The 17477-nt window shown below is 41.2% G+C and overlaps 1 protein-coding gene across 2 annotated transcripts in view; it reads right to left on the reverse strand.

The window, feature by feature from the left end:
- Window positions 1-5632: 5632 nt before the first annotated feature.
- Window positions 5633-17477, reverse strand: part of Pgm2 (phosphoglucomutase 2) — a 33532-nt gene continuing 21687 nt past the window's right edge. For both annotated transcript variants that reach the window (NM_001106007.3, XM_087582521.1), the window contains 1 exon segment: window positions 5633-5929. In NM_001106007.3, the coding sequence (NP_001099477.2) occupies window positions 5827-5929 (103 nt within the window). In that variant the 3' untranslated portion in view covers window positions 5633-5826.

A 17477-nucleotide genomic window follows, 5' to 3' on the forward strand; every position in this document is an offset into this window, starting at 1 on the left:
GCCAAGAACTGAGGTATGGCTATTGCCAAGGGTGGGTGTTAATATTTTGTTTTAAAATTCTCTGTAAGTATGTAAAGTGCATTCTCGTGGGAAGAAAGGACAGGTAGAACCAAGACACTCAGACATTGACTGTTCTCCTCAGGAGTATGAACATAGAATAAGAGGAAAGGGAAGGGCAGCGCGGACACTGAGGCAAGGGGGAACTGATTTGTGGCCAGGATACACTTGCTTCTATTAAGGCCATCTAGTGGGAAAGTCCAAGTAAGAAAATGCTGATGCCAATACTAGGACTTGGAAGGGAAATTTGGAACCCTAGAACATCAATAGCCAGAAACATCCAGAGGCTTGCCCGAGGACAGAAAGCAGTAAAGGGTCCGAAAGGGAAATAGTGGAAGCCACTGGAACTCTAAGTCATAGGCTAACCTTAGCGTGTGGCCACATTTGACTGCTGGAACATTAAACCCAGGATCCCATATCAGAAACCACTCTATACTCCAATCATGCCATCTAGGGATTCTTGTTTCCAGTGAGGGTAGACAGAGTATAGAACAGTGCATTAAAGGGTAATTGGGCTACCCATCTCTGTAACTTTCAACCCTAACTTCCCTTTGGAAATTACACAATGCCATGTTGAAATAGTTTCAACAGCTAGTAAGACCTACAGTTGGCTCCTGGGTTGGGTTCCCATCTCCATTCTGCATCAGGATTTGGCCAGATGCTAAAGTGGCTTCATCTGAGAGGTCACTTAGAGTTTGCTCCTCAAATTTCATCAAGGAACTAGCAAAGGAGCAGGAGGGAATCTTTCACATCCCTGATCCTGTTCTCCACTTTCTTGACCATGCCTGGATCGTGTTGGGGTTACTCAGGCCTCTGTTTTTGTTTTTAACTACAGACTGATATAGGCTCCTGTCATGCCTTGCTCCCATGGAGAAATCTGAAGACATGATGCTATTTCAAACCTTGAAACCCTCACATGCGGTGATGGGTATTTTTGGTTGACTACATCTGGGAATAAACTAAAAACCCAAGCAGCTGGGCACACTTGTGAGGGAGTTTTAGTTAACTGGATCATTTGAAGTGGGAAGATACACCTTAAATCCAGATTACTGAGGTTGAAAGACCCACCCTAAATCTGGGGCAACCTTCTTTTGGCAGTTTATATAAAGGACAAGGAAGAAGGATGCTTTTGCTCTTTGCCTGCTCACTCTCATTCTCATTGGCCAAGTTCATATAAGCATGGATCATGGGAATTAGAGCCGTCTGTTCGTTCTGTTCCTTTAGAGAACGCACACTGATTTGTCTGCCATGAAGTATTTTGGTGTTGGGAAGTAAAACTAGGGCCTTGTGAGTGCTAAGCTAAGCACTTTACCCACAGAGCTACATCCCTAGGCCTAAAGTCTTTCCGTTAAAGGTTGAACTAATACCTATTCTGGAAGACTGGAAGAGGGGTTCAGAGACAGCTTTACCAGTTATGAGCCCTTCCTGTTTTTGCAGAGGCTCCAGGTTTGGTCCCCAGCACCTACATTGAGGCTCAAAACCACCTGGAACTCTATTTTCAGGGGATGTGATACCCTTTTGTGGTTTCTAGAGGCACTGTGCACACATGGCGCACATACATATGTGTAGGCAGACATTCACATATAAGACTGTGTAAAATATTTTTAAAGAAAGAATGGAACAAAGAAAGGGTGGAGGAAAAATATATAGAAATAGCTTCCCAGACTCACTTTGTTTTAGGTATAAATGTTACGTAGTTGAGTGTGACAGTTTTGATAGAGTCATGTTCAAAATGGGGTCTCACAAAACTGCATGCACAGTTCAGATAGCTCCAGACTGCACTGGGGCATGGGTGGGCATCACCTGTGTGCCTGCGAATTTCTCTTACTAGGCTACATGGGAGATCAGGGCTTATTGTCTTTATTGGTATCCAGAAAACTGCCCAGACTCTGGCAGGATTCAAACAGGCTTTGTCACTTGGCAGGCTCAAGTGACAAAGCAAGGATAAACAGGAGACTCTGAGGACACTGTCGCTTAGGGTATGAAAATGTAATTTATATGCTATCTATTCGAAAGCTCTTCAGAGTAGGATGCATGTATTAGTCTTGTCCCTTAACACATCTTTTAAAACCTCAGCTTCTACCCTCGATGAAATAGCAATTCTTTGCCTTAATAGCATCATAATTGGGATAAATCAATGAGATAAGTAAGTGAGAAGCACTCCAAATGGCTCTTTCTTGTTGATTTGTTTTTCAACTAGAAGCTGCTGGACAGTTACCAGAATTTAAAAGAAACCTCCCAAAGCTGGCAAGCTGTAACTCAGAAGTGCCCTGGAGAGGAGAATGGAATACAGAAAGGGGAAGCCATGGTTGTCTGAGTTACCAGCTTCTGGGTCCACTGTGACCTCGTGGCAGTGTGCAGCTACACGGTAGGGAGGAGGGCTTTAGAGAAAGAGTAAGGAAGCCCAGAGTAGCAGAAAAAGCATGCTCAGGGGCTGGTTAGCATTCAAAAGAACAAGACAGGGGAGAAAGGGAGAGCTGCACCTTTCTGAGTCTAAAAGGAAGAGGTCCATCTCATAAAGGAAATTGATGATCGATACACCTTGATCTCACAAAGGAAAGAGTAACGGTTATTATTTTAGAGACCATAAACATGTAAGTTAATGGGCCCACATCTCCTCCTCAGGCACAGTCTCTTAGACACAGTTTAGGTTGTTTGCTTTTAAAAATAGACTACCGTTCTAGTGTCACATGGGGCCACCTTCCCCAGGAGGTTTTGAGACTATAGGATGCAGTCCAGGGTGCTGTGACAGCTCTCAGTTCTGCCCACAGGCTGGTAACCACTGTTTAGGTCCCGCAGGTATCTGCCTAGTGTTTGCATGCCTCACGGTTCTGTCTTGTGTGTTCCTAACTTCACAGATGCTTCTAGTCATGTTCAGGCTCAGTAGAGTAGGAGCACAAGGCTGCCATTTGTGGTATGAAATACTTCCAACTAAGACAGTTGACTGGAATAAAGGAAACAAAGGGAGGACGACTTGACTGCTCCTAAAGCATGAAGACTTTTATTACAGATATAAAGGAGAAAACAGAGGAAAGAGTCCAGGCTAAACATGGCCAGCAGACTAAAGTGGACCATGAGAGAAGAGAGGGGGAGGGAGAGCAAGAGCAAGAGAGAAGGCCTAGGCCAAGAAACCAGGGCAGACAAAATGGCTGAGTTATATAGGGATCAGCCTGGGAGAGAGAAGCAGAAGCCCAGCCCTTAGGAGGGAGAGATCTAGGGTAGGGTAGGGGTAAGAAAGGCTGGGAGGAGCCCCAGGTCCTGAGTAGGGCTGAGAGAGCTGGCCAGCATCAGATTTGATGTGTTAATAGGCATATCAGTTAGCCACTTGTGCCTGGTTTCTGAGACCTAACAGATTAGGTCATATAAGGGAGCAGACTAAGCATTCTGTCATAGACCCATCAGTGATATATGGCAACAAATGCTCTTTATGGATTTCCACCTAAGTTAAAAACCTGCAACAAGAGAATGACCTCTGAGATCATAGAGTGAAATGTCTTCACTTTAAAAACAATGAAGTTGGAGGGGGTGGCCTTGTATCCTGAGCTTGATCCCCAGAACCCCAATGGTAGAAGAAAAACTCACTCTGCAAGTTGTCCTTTGATTGCTCACCCTTGCTCCTCCCCCCTTTCTCTGTCTCTCTTTCTCTCACACATATCAGTGAAATAAAAACAAATTAGAAACTACAAAGTTATCACTTTGTGTTCATAAATTACATTAGACTCACTCTTGGTGTGGTACAGTCTGTGGTTTGGAGAAATACATGATATGTGTCTATCACAATGGAATGCAGTAGAGGACTTTCGCTGTCCTAAAGCCTCCATCCTCTACCTATTTATTCCTTCCTCCATGCCAATCTCCAGCAGTCACTGATCAGTTTACTATTTACACAGTTTGGGTGTTCATTTTCATCTGGTGTAACATGTGCACACTCTCGTGGAAGGGTGCTAAGTGTGGAGTTAGATGTGCACAGAGGCAAGGAGTCTAAGCACATCATTGTATGTTCCTCTCAATTTTAAAACTGTCCTTAGAAATATTTTAACACACACACACACACACACACACACACACACACACACACACACACACACACAAAACCAAAGCTTTGTGAGGTTAAGCAAACTGGCCAAGGTCGCTGAGTTACCCCATAGCAGGTCAAGTTGGAAACTTGGGAGCATTGTTTCAAACCATGGGCAGGTGTGTACCATGCAGTGATGTTACTATATATTCTGTAGTAACAGGAGGAAGAAATACTATAGGATGCTAATTCTTAGAAATCCAGGTGACAGGGGATGGAATGGGGATGAGGGTATGTATAACCCTCAAGTTTCCTATGAGGGTTTTTCACCCCCCTTGAATCTTGTCTACGTCTTTGCTGATGCTGAGCTCTGGGTTTGGGAAACTGCCCTCAGAGGTTGGTCCTTCACCAAGAATTTCCTGCCTGTGACATTCCTCTGAGCAGACAGAAGCCCTCCCCAGCTTTCTACACTACTTGAAAAGGAACCTTGTGACAGCAGCAGAAAGCAGAGTGACAGCCACCCACTAGACTGTGAACCCCGTTCCAGCAAGACTGGGTCTCTACCAACTTCATACTTTCAGACAGACTCTGATGAGGTACGTCACCCCTAAAACTTCTGGTAGACAGATTTGCAGATATTCCTCTCAGTGCTTGCTGCCTCAGGACCAAAGTTTGCATTAAATTTTGCTAGACTGAAAGAATAAACCAATAATGTTTCAAGCTGAAAATTCTGAGTTGTTTGTCCTGCCCAACCCCGCACCCAACCCCAACCAGAGTTTCTCAGTGTAGCCCTGGCTATCCTAGAACTAGAGATCCACCTGCCTCTCCCTTCTGAGGGATTAAAGTTGTGATACCACCAACTGCTGACCAACCACTGACCAGCCATGAGTTGTTTGGTTTTAATGATTAGAGAGAAACACCAATTTCAACACAAACGTAGTGTCAGTGCTAAATAGCTCTCACCTCAAAAGCAGTAAGAGTTTAGTCAGGAGCCAATATGAGTGATCATGGCCCAGGAACATGGGTTCCTGTTACCCTAGATACCATGCTCCACATAGAATTGGTTACATGGGCTTTTATTTATTATAGAACACATGAATGTCATAAGTGAAGGCATTTACCAAATGCCTTGGTGGGGACTACAGGGCAGTCTCTGCCATAGGTCTGTGTACTAGCTGATAACTTGCTTCACTTTTGGATGGGTAGAAGCTACACGTTTGTTAAGGAGACATTCTGAAGCTTACCCCAACAGCCAAAAAGAAGATGTTAGATCAGGACATAGCTTAGGAGGCAAAGCTTATCTGCTTTGATAGTGGTTTGTTTACATAACTAGTTCTAGGCAAGCCAGAGATACACAGTGAGACCCTGCCTCAACCCCGCCTCAAACACACACACACACACACACACACACACACACACGGATGTGAAGGACTAGTGAGAGGGCTAAGGACAAATGATTTGGTACTGTATTTGTAACATTCTAACTCCCCACAAGTAAAATTTGAATACGTGCACAATATTATTAAAACTAAAGTCTTAGGTTAAAAAAATAGATCTTAGTAGCCTATTTGATTTATTTTATTTTACTTTATAAGTAACTGGCAGAAACACAGGAATAAATATTTCTATAAAGTGGCTATCCTAGAAATACTTGTGACGATTATCTGAATCATTTGGTCCTAAAAAATGTTGCTTTAAAAATCAAGTTCAGCCTAATTGGAGGTAAATTTAATCATATCCAGCACTGGAATATTTTATTCTGCTTTTGGCTGTAGGTTATACTTTTGTGGCTGGAAAAAATGTTCTTCAATGGCACCGACTAGCTCATCTAGTTCTCTTTTCAGCTGCTCCGGATCACTGAAAAATATAAGGGGGGAAACTGAGATTAATGGATAATATTCCAATGCAAAAAAAGTACATATATCAGATATTTTTGAGACAGTGTCTGTGGTGGTTTGAATATGCTTGGCTCAGGGAGTAGCACTATTGGGAGGCCCAAACTTGTGGAGAAAGTGTGTCACTATGGTGGTGGGCTTTGAGAGACCTTCCTCCTAGAAGGGCAGTCTGCTCCTGGCTTCTTTTGGATGAAGATGTAGAACTCTCAGCTGCTCCAGTGCCATGTCTGCCTGGACACTGCTGTGTTTCCTGCCTTGATAATGGATTGAACCTCTGAACTATAAGTCAGCCCCAGTTAAATGTTTATAAGAGTTTCCTTGGTCATGGTGTCTCTTCACAGCAGTGGAAACCCTAACTAAGAGAGTGTCTCTCTCCCTGGGTTAGCCTCAAACTTACATGTAGAATAGACTGGCCTGAAACTCACAGAGACCCACCTGTCTCTGCCTCCTGAAGGCTGAGAGAGAGGTATGCAGTAGCATGTCTGGCCTTGATTCTCTTTTGAGGTATTTGACTCTTTTTTGTTATGCATCCCAGGCTGTCTTTGAGGTCAGCTTCCTGAGTGCTGGAATTAGGGACTGCAAATATGAGCCACTACTCCCTATTTTCGAAACAAAATTAAAAATTTAAAACAAGTGTGTGGGTTTTAAAGATTTAATTAATTAATTATTTTAACTTTTAGTTATGTGTATGTGTGTATGTCAATGCAGGTGCCTTCGGAGCTGGCATTACGTGCGGTTGTGAGTCACCCAGCACTGGTGTGAGGAAAGGAATTAGGATCTCCTGCAAGAGCCTTTCACACTTTTAATCACTGACCCAATCTCTCCAGTCCCTCCACTATGTGTTTTAAAATACTCTACTTCATGGCTGGAGAGATGCTTGGTGGTTAAGAGCCCTGGCTGCTCTTCCAGAGGTCCCTAGTTTAATTTCCACAGCGGCTCACAACTGTCTGTAATTTCAGTTGCAGGGGATCTGACACACAGACACATGGGCAAAATACCAATGCATATAAAAATAAAAATAAATCTATCATTAAGGAAATGCTTCCTTCGTGGACCTAGAAAATTAAACTTCAAGGGTGTGGAATTCAGAAAACAAACAAACAAACAAACAAACAAAACCCAAGACCAAAACAAAACAAATGCTCGCACAAAAACAGAACTCTATGGTCTTTTGAGTGAAAACACACATGTTGACTTAGAGGAGGGGAAAGTCCCAGGAGACAATATGTATTTTGTTCCCTAAAGGTTTTCTAACCCAAGGTCTCCACAAAAAAAATTACTTACTCTTCTCCTACGGCTTTTAAAGAACCACAGTTTTAGTCCTAGCATCCCCAGAGGATGACACTGTGTACCCAATATCGCAGAGGAAACATTCTTGATTTCCTTTGTGCTTCAATCCTGCTCTGCTTTAACATCACCTCTGTAAAGTCTGCAGTCTCTCTGGCTGGCTGTTTCCTTCCTTTCCTTTGTGCCTGTGCTGCTTCTTTTTTTTTTTAATTTTATTTTTCTTGGATATTTTATGTATTTACATTTCAAATGTTATCCCCCTGCTTCTATGAGGATGCTCCAACTCCCACCCACCCAGTCCCACCTCAGTGCCCTGGCATTCCCCTACACTGGGGAAATGAGCCTTCACAGGACCAAGGGCTTTTCCTATTGGTGCTGGACAATGCCATCCTCTGCTACATATTCAGCTGCAGTCATGGGACCCTCCATGTGTACTCTTTGGTTGGTGGTTTAGTCCCTGGGAGGCTGGTGGGGTCTGGTTGCTTTTAAAACCACTCCAGCCAATGGGGAAAAGATGGTCACACTTCCGGTGTCCGTGTGCTTGCTCTTCTGAATACACCCTCGTGATTAAGAGTCAACTTTGCCTTGGCAGCCACTTTAGTTGGAGTGGCTGTCTCTTTTTCTGTGCCCAAACTTCCTTCTAATAGGTCAAAGCACATAACAGGAAATGGGAGTTACAGTGTTGAAACTTTATCGCACATCACAAAAAAAAAAAAAAAAAAAAAGGAAGAAAAGGAAGAAGGAAGGAAAAACTCATAAAAACAAACAAAAGAAAACAAAAACCTAAACCTAAAACCAAACAACCAAATTAAACTAAAGTATAAAACAAATCTAGGAAAATTGGTCCCTTTAAGAAAGGCAGGCTTTGAAGCATATATGAAACCTTTATGTGTACATAGCAGACCCCTGAATGTAAGCAATGACATAAGTCTGCTTGCCAATGAAATGGATTTGCAGCAGCTTCTAGAGTCTAATGTGAGTTTATGCAGCTGAGTTTGGAAATTAACCCTTCACACACTTCTATTATGTCATTCTTGGCTACCTGTCTCACAGGCAGTTTATCTGAAAGGAAATGAAAATTTTTGCAATAGGTTAAGATCATTTTGACATTGTGATGGCAATTCTATAATTAAGGTAACCAATTCTGGCTCTACAAGTTAAGTACCCTTGGACCAGTGGCGTGGGCTCTCTAAGACCCATATTCTTCACCTGTAAATCTGGGATAGAGACTTTACTTTCTCCAGGGAGTTATTGTGTATATTTAGATATACTATATAAAGCAATTAGCCCAGAACCTGGCCCAAAGACCTCAATAAAAAGAGCTATCATTAGAATTATTTTTATTCCTATTAGCAACATATATAGTAAATTCATAATTCATATATAGTAAGCATATATAGTAAATTCATGAATGCATCTAAATTATGCTGCTCTCTTTGTTCTCCATAAATGTGCTTTGAAAAAAATAATTCTTTGGAAGGCAAATATGGTCATAATTAGTTAAAACTGGAGCCTAAAATAACCTCAGTGAATTTGCCAATTACCAATTTCTTTATAAATATTTAGTTCCCAAGCATGACACATCTGCATATTGATTCCTTTGCTCATTGAGTTAATGTTTCCATGGGTCATGTTTAATGTGTATTGGGCACTAGTACTACTCTATAGGATTTAGTGATGTGATTATTACTAAAAATAAAGTTTGATCTTAGCATTTATTCTCCTATCCAATCCTAAATGACCCACTTTGAAATGAAAAGTGTGATATTGCTGAATAATATTTTAAAGACAAGGACACACTGCAAGGCTATGGAAACTTGGGTTAGTAATCAATCCTTATTTCTTAAGTTTAAATTCAGTGTGTCACATTATGGAAATGGATATTGAAGTGTCTTTCACAATCAGGCAGCAACACCCCTCTAACCAGGCCAAAAATCTATGTAAAATAAATGCCAAGAGAAGCAATCCCAGTTCTCAATGCAATTCCGAATCAGAAAAGGGGGGAAAAGCTATTTTGAGGACTTCAGGGCAAATCTGAATTCCGGTTGAAGGCTAGGCTCACAAATAGTCCCTGGTTATTCAAATGCTAATCTTGACACTGCTGAGAAAGGATTTTCATGAAACGACATCCACTTAGGAACCCTGATATCCACTTAACAAACGGTTTACTTTAAATGAAGGCAATTGTCCTTGGTGGCCGGGATGGATAACATTCAAATGACCTTAACTTTCAGTTTAAGTTCAGTTTAACTGCACTCAGGAGGCAGAGTGGATCTCTGTGAGTTGAAGGCCAGGCTGGTCTACAGAATGGATCCAAGACAGCCAGGACTCTGCTACACAGAGAAACCCTGTCTTAGAAAGAAAGAGAGAAAGAAAGAAAGAAAGAAAAAGAAAGAAAGAAAGAAAGAAAGAAAGAAGGAAAGAAAGAAAGAGAAGAAGGGAGGAAGAAGAAAGAAAAAAAGAAAGAAAAGGAAAGAATCATACAGCAAGATACCAGCAATGGTAGAAGCTGTGCTGTGGTCTGCACTATCCTTCGTGGTCTGGTTTTGTGAATAAAGTTTTATTGGGGCACAGACTATGTCCATTCATTGATACATACATGGTTGTTTCTACATTTCTCTTTTCTTTCTTTCTTTCCCTTGATTAAAGGCATGCTCCACCACATCCTGCTTCTACACCTCCACAGGAGAACGCCACGGCAGCCATAGGACCTGGGAACACTGAGACTTTATCTGTCTCAGATTTGCCATCTTGTGACTCGAGTAAAAACCATGAGGGTTCAGTGAATTATCATTTTAGTATTTCTATGTCTGAAAGATTTTAAAAACAAAAAGTTAGATTCCCTGCTCCCAAACCCCGTGGGAGAGAGAGCTCACCGCCCGGACAGGTGGGCACTCCTGAGACTGCAGAGCGGGAGAGACCACCAATACTGCCCACCCCTGCCCACATCCCTGGCCCAAGAGGAAACTGTATAGGACCTCTGGGAACCGGAAGATAGGGGCACCCAAGCAGCAGGTCCCCTGTGGTCCAGACACCACCCGGATCTGAAGGGACCCGAACAAAAACTCGCTGCACCCAAATCCCGTGGGAGGGAGAGCTAAACCTTCAGAGGGGCAGAAACACCTGGGAAGCCAGAAGAGACTACACTTTGCCCACATTTCTGACTCCAGAGGAAAACACCTAACGCCATCGGGGACCCTGGTGCACGGGGGCCCCAGGAAAAGGCAGTGCAAGCCCTCCTGGTTGCCGCCCTCATGGAGAGCTCAAAAGCAGCCACCCAGGAGCAACTTCAGCCGCGGGATCACAGGTAAGACCAACTTTTCTGCTCCAAGCGACCAGCCTGGTGGACTCAGGACACAGGCCCACAGGAACAGCTGAAGACCAGTAGACAGGAAAGACTACATGCCTGAAAGCAGAACACTCTGTTCCCATAACTGGCTGAAAGAAAACAGGAAAACAGGTTTACAGCACTCCTGACACACAGGCCTATAGGACGATCTAGCCACTGTCAGAAATAGCAGAACAAAGTAACACCAGAGACAACCTGATGGTGAGAGGCAAGCACAGGAATCCAAGCAACAGAAACCAAGACTACATGGCATCATCGGAGCCCAATTCTCCCACCAAAGCAAACACTGAATATCCAAACACACCAGAAAAACAAGATCTAGCTTTAAAATCACATTTGATCATGATGATGGAGGACTTCAAGAAAGACATAAAGAACTCCCTTAGAGAAATGGAGGAAAACATAAATAAACAAGTAGAAGCCTATAGAGAGGAATCACAAAAATCCCTGAAAGAATTCCAGGAAAACACAATCAAACAGGTAAAGGAATTAAAAATGGAAATAGAAGCAATAAAGAAAGCACAAAGGGAGACAACCCTGGATATAGAAAACCAAAGGAAGAGACAAGGAGCCATAGATACAAGCATCACCAACAGAATACAAGAGATAGAAGAGAGAATCTCAGGAACAGAAGATTCCATAGAAATCATCAACACAATTGTCAAAGATAATGTAAAACGGAAAAAGTTACTGGTCCAAAACATACAGGATATCCAGGACTCAATGAGAAGATCAAACCTAAGGATAATAGGTATAGAAGAGAATGAAGACTCCCAGCCCAAAGGACCAGTAAATATCTTCAACAAAATCATAGAAGAAAACTTCCCTAACCTAAAGAAAGAGATGCCCATAAACATAAAAGAAGCCTACAGAACTCCAAATAGATTGGACCAGAAAAGAAACTCCTCCTATCACATAATAGTCAAAACACCAAATGCACAAAACAAAGAAAGAATATAAAAGCAGTAAGGGAAAAAAGGTCAAGTAACATGTAACGGCAGACCTATCAGAATCACACCGGACTTCTCACCAGAGACTATGAAAGCCAGAAGATCCTGGACAGACGTCATACAGACCCTAAGAGAACACAAATGCCAGCCCAGGTTACTGTATCCAGCAAAACTCTCAATTAACATAGATGGAGAAACCAAGATATTCCATGACAAAACTAAATTTACACAATATCTTTCTACAAATCCAGCCCTACAAAGGATAATAAATAGCAAAGCCCAACATAAGGAGGCAAGCAACAACCTAGAAAAAGCAAGAAACTAATTGTCTTGGCAACAAAACAAAGAGAAGAAAAGCACACAAACATAATCTCACATCCAAATACGAATATAACAGGAAGCAATAATCACTATTCCTTAATATCTCTCAACATCAATGGACTCAACTCCCCGATAAAAAGACATAGATTGGGGTTGGGGATTTAGCTCAGTGGTCGAGCACTTGCCTAGCAAGCGCAAGACCCTGGGTTCGGTCCCCAGCTCCGAAAAAAAGAAAAAAAAAAGAAAAAAAAAAGAAAAAGAAAAAGACATAGATTAACAAACTGGATACGCAATGAGGACCCTGCATTCTGCTGCCTACAGAAAACACACCTCAGAGACAAAGACAGACACTGCCTCACAGTGAAAGGCTGGAAAACAACTTTCCAAGCAAATGGTCTGAAGAAGCAAGCTGGAGTAGCCATTCCAATACTGAATAAAATCGATTTTCAACCAAAGTCATCAAAAAAGATAAGGAAGGACACTTCATATTCATCAAAGGAAAAATCCACCAAGATGAACTCTCAATCCTAAATATCTATGCTCCAAATACAAGGGCACCTACATACATAAAAGAAACCTTACTAAAGCTCAAAGCACATATTGCACCTCACACAATAGTAGTATGAGATTTCAACACCCCACTCTCATCAATGGACAGATCATGGAAACAGAAATTAAACAGAGACATAGACAGACTAAGAGAAGTCATGAACCAAATGGACTTAACAGATATTTATAGAACATTCTATCCTAAAACAAAAGGATATACCTTCTTCTCACCACCTCATGGTACTTTCTCCAAAATTGACCATATAATTGGTCATAAAACAGGCCTCAATAGATACAGAAAGATAGAAATAATCCCATGCATCCTATCAGACCACCACGGGCTAAAGCTGGTCTTCAACAACAATAAGGGAAGTATGCCCACATATACATGGAAATTGAACAATGCTCTACTCAATGATAACCTGGTCAAGGAAGAAATAAAGAAAGAAATTAAAGACTTCTTAGAATTTCTGAAAATGAAGGTACAACATACCCAATCTTATGGGACACAATGAAAGCTGTGCTAAGAGGAAAACTCATAGCTCTGAGTGCCTGCAGGAGAGAGCATATATCAGCAGCTTGACAGCACACCTAAAAGCTCTAGAACAAAAAGAAGCAAATACACCCAGGAGGAGTAGAAGGCAGGAAATAATCAAACTCAGAGCTGAAATCAACCAAGTAGAAACAAAAAGGAACATACAAAGAATCAACAGAACCAAAAGTTGGTTCTTTGAGAAAGTCAACAAGATAGATAAACCCTTAGCTAGACTAACAGAGGACATAGAGAGTCTGTCCAAATTAAGAAAATCAGAAATGGAAAGGGAGACATAACTACAGAATCACAGGAAATTCAAAAAATCATCAGATCCTACTACATAAGCCTATATTCAACAAAACTTGAAAACCTGCAGGAAATGGACAATTTCCTAGACAGATACCAGGTACCGAAGTTAAATCAGGAACAGATAAACCATTTAAACAACCCCATAACTCCTAAAGAAATAGAAGCAGTCATTAAAGTTTTCCCAACCAAAAAGAGCCCAGGTCCAGATGGGTTTACTGCAGAATTCTATCAGACCTTCATAGAAGACCTCAGACCAATAATATCCAAACTATTCCACAAAATTGAAACAGATGGAGCACTACCGAATTCCTTCTATGAAGCCACAATTACTCTTATACCTAAACCACACAAAGACCCAACAAAGAAAGGGAACGTCAGACCAATTTCCCTTACGAATATCGACCCAAAAATACTCAATGAAATTCTGGCAAACTGAATCCAAGAGCACATCAAAACAGTCATCCACCATGATCAAGTAGGCTTTATCCCAGGCATGCAGGGATGGTTTAATATATGGAAAACCATCAACGTAATCCATTATATAAACAAACTGAAAGATAAAAACCACATGATTATTTCGTTAGATGCTGAGAAAGCATTTGACAAAATTCAACACCCCTTCATGATAAAAGTCCTGTAAAGAATAAGAATTCAAGGCCCATACCTAAACATAGTAAAAGCCATATACAGCAAACCAGTAGCTAACATTAAACTAAATGGAGAGAAACTTGAAGCAATCCCACAAAAATGAGGGACTAGACAAGGCTGCCCACTCTCTCTCTACTTATTCAATATAGTTCTTGAAGTTCTAGCCAGAGCAATCAGACAACAAAAGGAGATCAAAGGGATACACATTGGAAAAGAAGAAGTCAAAATATCACTATTTGCAGATGATATGATAGTATATTTAATTGATCCCAAAAGTTCCACCAGAGAACTACTAAAGCTGATAAACACCTTCAGCAAAGTGGCTGGGTATAAAATTAACTCAAATAAATCAGTAGCCTTCCTCTACACAAAAGAGAAACAAGCCAAGAATGAAATTAGGGAAATGACACCCTTCATAATAGTCCCAAATAATATAAAATACCTCACTGTGACTTTAACCAAGCAAGTGAAAGATCTGTATGATAAGAACTTCAAGCCTCTGAAGAAAGAAATTGAAGATGTCAGAAGATGGAAAGATCTCCCATGCTCATGGATTGGCAGGATTTGTATAGTAAAAATGGCCATTTTACCAAAAGCGATCTACAGACTCAATGCAATCCCCATCAAAATTCCAACCAATTCTTCAGCGAGTTAGACAGAACAATTTGCAAATTCATCTGGAATAACAAAAAACCCAGGATAGCTAAAACTATCCTCAACAATAAAAGGACTTCAGGGTGAATCACTATCCCTGAACTCAAGCAGTATTACAGAGCAATAGTGATAAAAACTGCATGGTATTGGTACAGAGACAGATAGACCAGTGGAATAGAATTGAAGACCCAGAAATGAACCCACACACCTATGGTCACTTGATTTTTGACAAAGGAGCCAAAACCATCCAATGGAAAGAAGATAGCATTTTCCACAAATGGTGCTGGTTCAACTGGAGGTCAGCATGTAGAAGAATGCAGATCAATCCATGCTTATCACCCTGTACAAAGCTTAAGTCCAAGTGGATCAAGGACCTCCACATCAAACCAGATACACTCAAACTAATAGAAGAAAAAGGGGGGAAGCATCTCGAATACATGGGCACGGGCGAAAATTTCCTGAACAAAATACCAGTGGCTTATGCTCTAAGATCAAACTGCAAAGCTTTTGTAAGGCAAAGGACACTGTTGTTAGGACAAAACGACAACCAACTGATTGGGAAAAGATCTTTACCAATCCTACAACTGATAGAGGGCTTATATCCAAAATATACAAAGAACTCAAGAAGTTAGACCACAGGGAGACAAATAACCCTATTAAAAAATGGGGTTCAGAGCTAAACAAAGAATTCACAGCTGAGGAATGCCGAATGGCTGAGAAACACCTAAAGAAAAGTTCAACATCTTTAGTCATAAGGGCAATGCAAATCAAAACAACCCTGAGATTTCATCTCACACCAGTGAGAATGGCTAAGATCAAAAACTCAGGTGACAGCAAATGCTGGCGAGGATGTGGAGAAAGAGGAACACTCCTCCATTGTTGGTGGGATTGCAGACTGGTACAACCATTCTGGAAATCAGTCTGGAGGTTCCTCAGAAAATTGGACATTGAACTACCTGAGGATCCAGCTATACCTCTCTTGGGGATATACCCAAAAGATGCCCCAACATATAACAAAGACACATGTTCCACTATGTTCATTGCAGCCTTATTTATAATAGCCAGAAGCTGGAAAGAACCCAGATGCCCTTCAACAGAGGAATGGATACAGAAATTGTGGTACATCTACACAATGGAATATTACTCGGCTATCAAAAACAATGACTTTATGAAATTCGTAGGCAAATGGAGGGAACTGGAAAATATCATCCTGAGTGAGGTAACCAAATCACAGAAAAACACACATGGTATGCACTCATTGATAAGTGGATATTAGCCCAAATGCTGGAATTACCCTAAATGCACAGAACACATGGAACTCAAGAAGGATGACCAAAATGCAGATGCTTTACTCCTTTAAAAGGGGAACAAGAATACCCTTGGCAGGGAATAGGGAGGCAAAGTTTAGAACAGAGGCTGAAGGAATGCCCATTCAGAGCCTGCCTCACATGTGGCCCCTACATATACAGCCACCAAACTAGATAAGATAGATGAAGCAAAGAAGTGGAGGCCGACAGGAACTGGAGGTAGATCTCTCCTGAGAGACACAGTCAGAATACAGCAAATACATAGGTGAATGTCATCATTAAACCACTGAACTGAGAACGGGATCTCCCGTTGAAGGAATCAGAGAAAGGACTGAAAGAGCTTGAAGGGGCTTGAGACCCCATGTGAACAACAATGCCAACGAACCAGAGCTTCCAGGGACTAAGCCACTACCCAAAGACTATACATGGACTGACCCTGGACTCCAACTGCACAGGTAGCAATGAATAGACTAGTAAGAGCACCAGTGGAAGGGGAAGCCCTGGGTCCTGCTAAGACTGAACCCCCAGTGAACGTGATTGTTGGTGGGAGGGCGGTAATGAGGGGAGGATGGGGAGGGGAACACCCATAGAGAAGGGGAGGGGGGAGGGGTTAAGGGGATGTTGGCTGTGAAACCGGGAAGGGGAATAACAATTTAAATGTAAATAAGAATTACTCAAGTTAATAAAGATGAAAAAAAAATAAAAAGAAAAAGAAAACAAAAAGTTAGAAAAGACATCTTTTCCAACTAAAATATTTTTTAAATAGTGCCATCTAGAATTGAAAGGCTTTTGATTCTGATTCATAGGTTAGATAATTCTATTAATAAATGAAATGTACAATATGAAGTCTATTGATAGTAGTCTTACTTTAATTGATAGTAGTGACCCTTGAACAGTGGCATTATGTCCAACCTAGTACCCAATGTCCCTCTGATAAACAGGAGTTGTTTTTCAGTGATTTTAACACAAGGATGATTTCTCAGAGCTCCTCCCAGTTTATAAATAAGAGTATAAATAAACTCTATTCTAAAGCTACATGAGAGTGTGAATAGATACAGCCTTCCATGTTAAACAGTGTCATTATTACAAACAAAAGTATTCTGAAATATTAGATACATTTCACAGGCTATTAAAGGGCTTTTGGAAGAATGGTGTAAACAAATATGATAAGTGGGGATTAGAAGAATCACAGTGATGACCAAGGAACCCACTTCAACACAGTGCAAGTCGCTGTATTACTTAAGCACATAAAAGCAGTGACCCTGGGCACTAGTGATAAAATACTGGCAACCTAGAATTCTCCAGAGAGAACCATCTGCTCTCTGTTTGTCTAAAGGTTGAAATCTTACCCAAAAATAGCAAATTTTAAAACTACCACTTAATTCAATAATCGGAATCATTAGGCGATCACAATCTACTTTTCCTACCATAAAGTTTATGAAAGTTGAGTCCAGATCAAGTGATTTTAATAAAACTGTGCCATTTAAAGATTGAGATACACTGTGTGGATATGCTCAGTGTATATTTGGATGCTTAAGTCTTCTTTTGGTTAAAAGATAATGGAAGGTATTTCATCAGTTTTTTTTTTTTGCACAAATTAT

The sequence above is a fragment of the Rattus norvegicus genome, chromosome 14, assembly GCF_021556685.1.
Source record: "Rattus norvegicus strain SHRSP/BbbUtx chromosome 14, alternate assembly SHRSP_T2T, whole genome shotgun sequence".
NCBI classification, from domain to species: domain Eukaryota; kingdom Metazoa; phylum Chordata; class Mammalia; order Rodentia; family Muridae; genus Rattus; species Rattus norvegicus.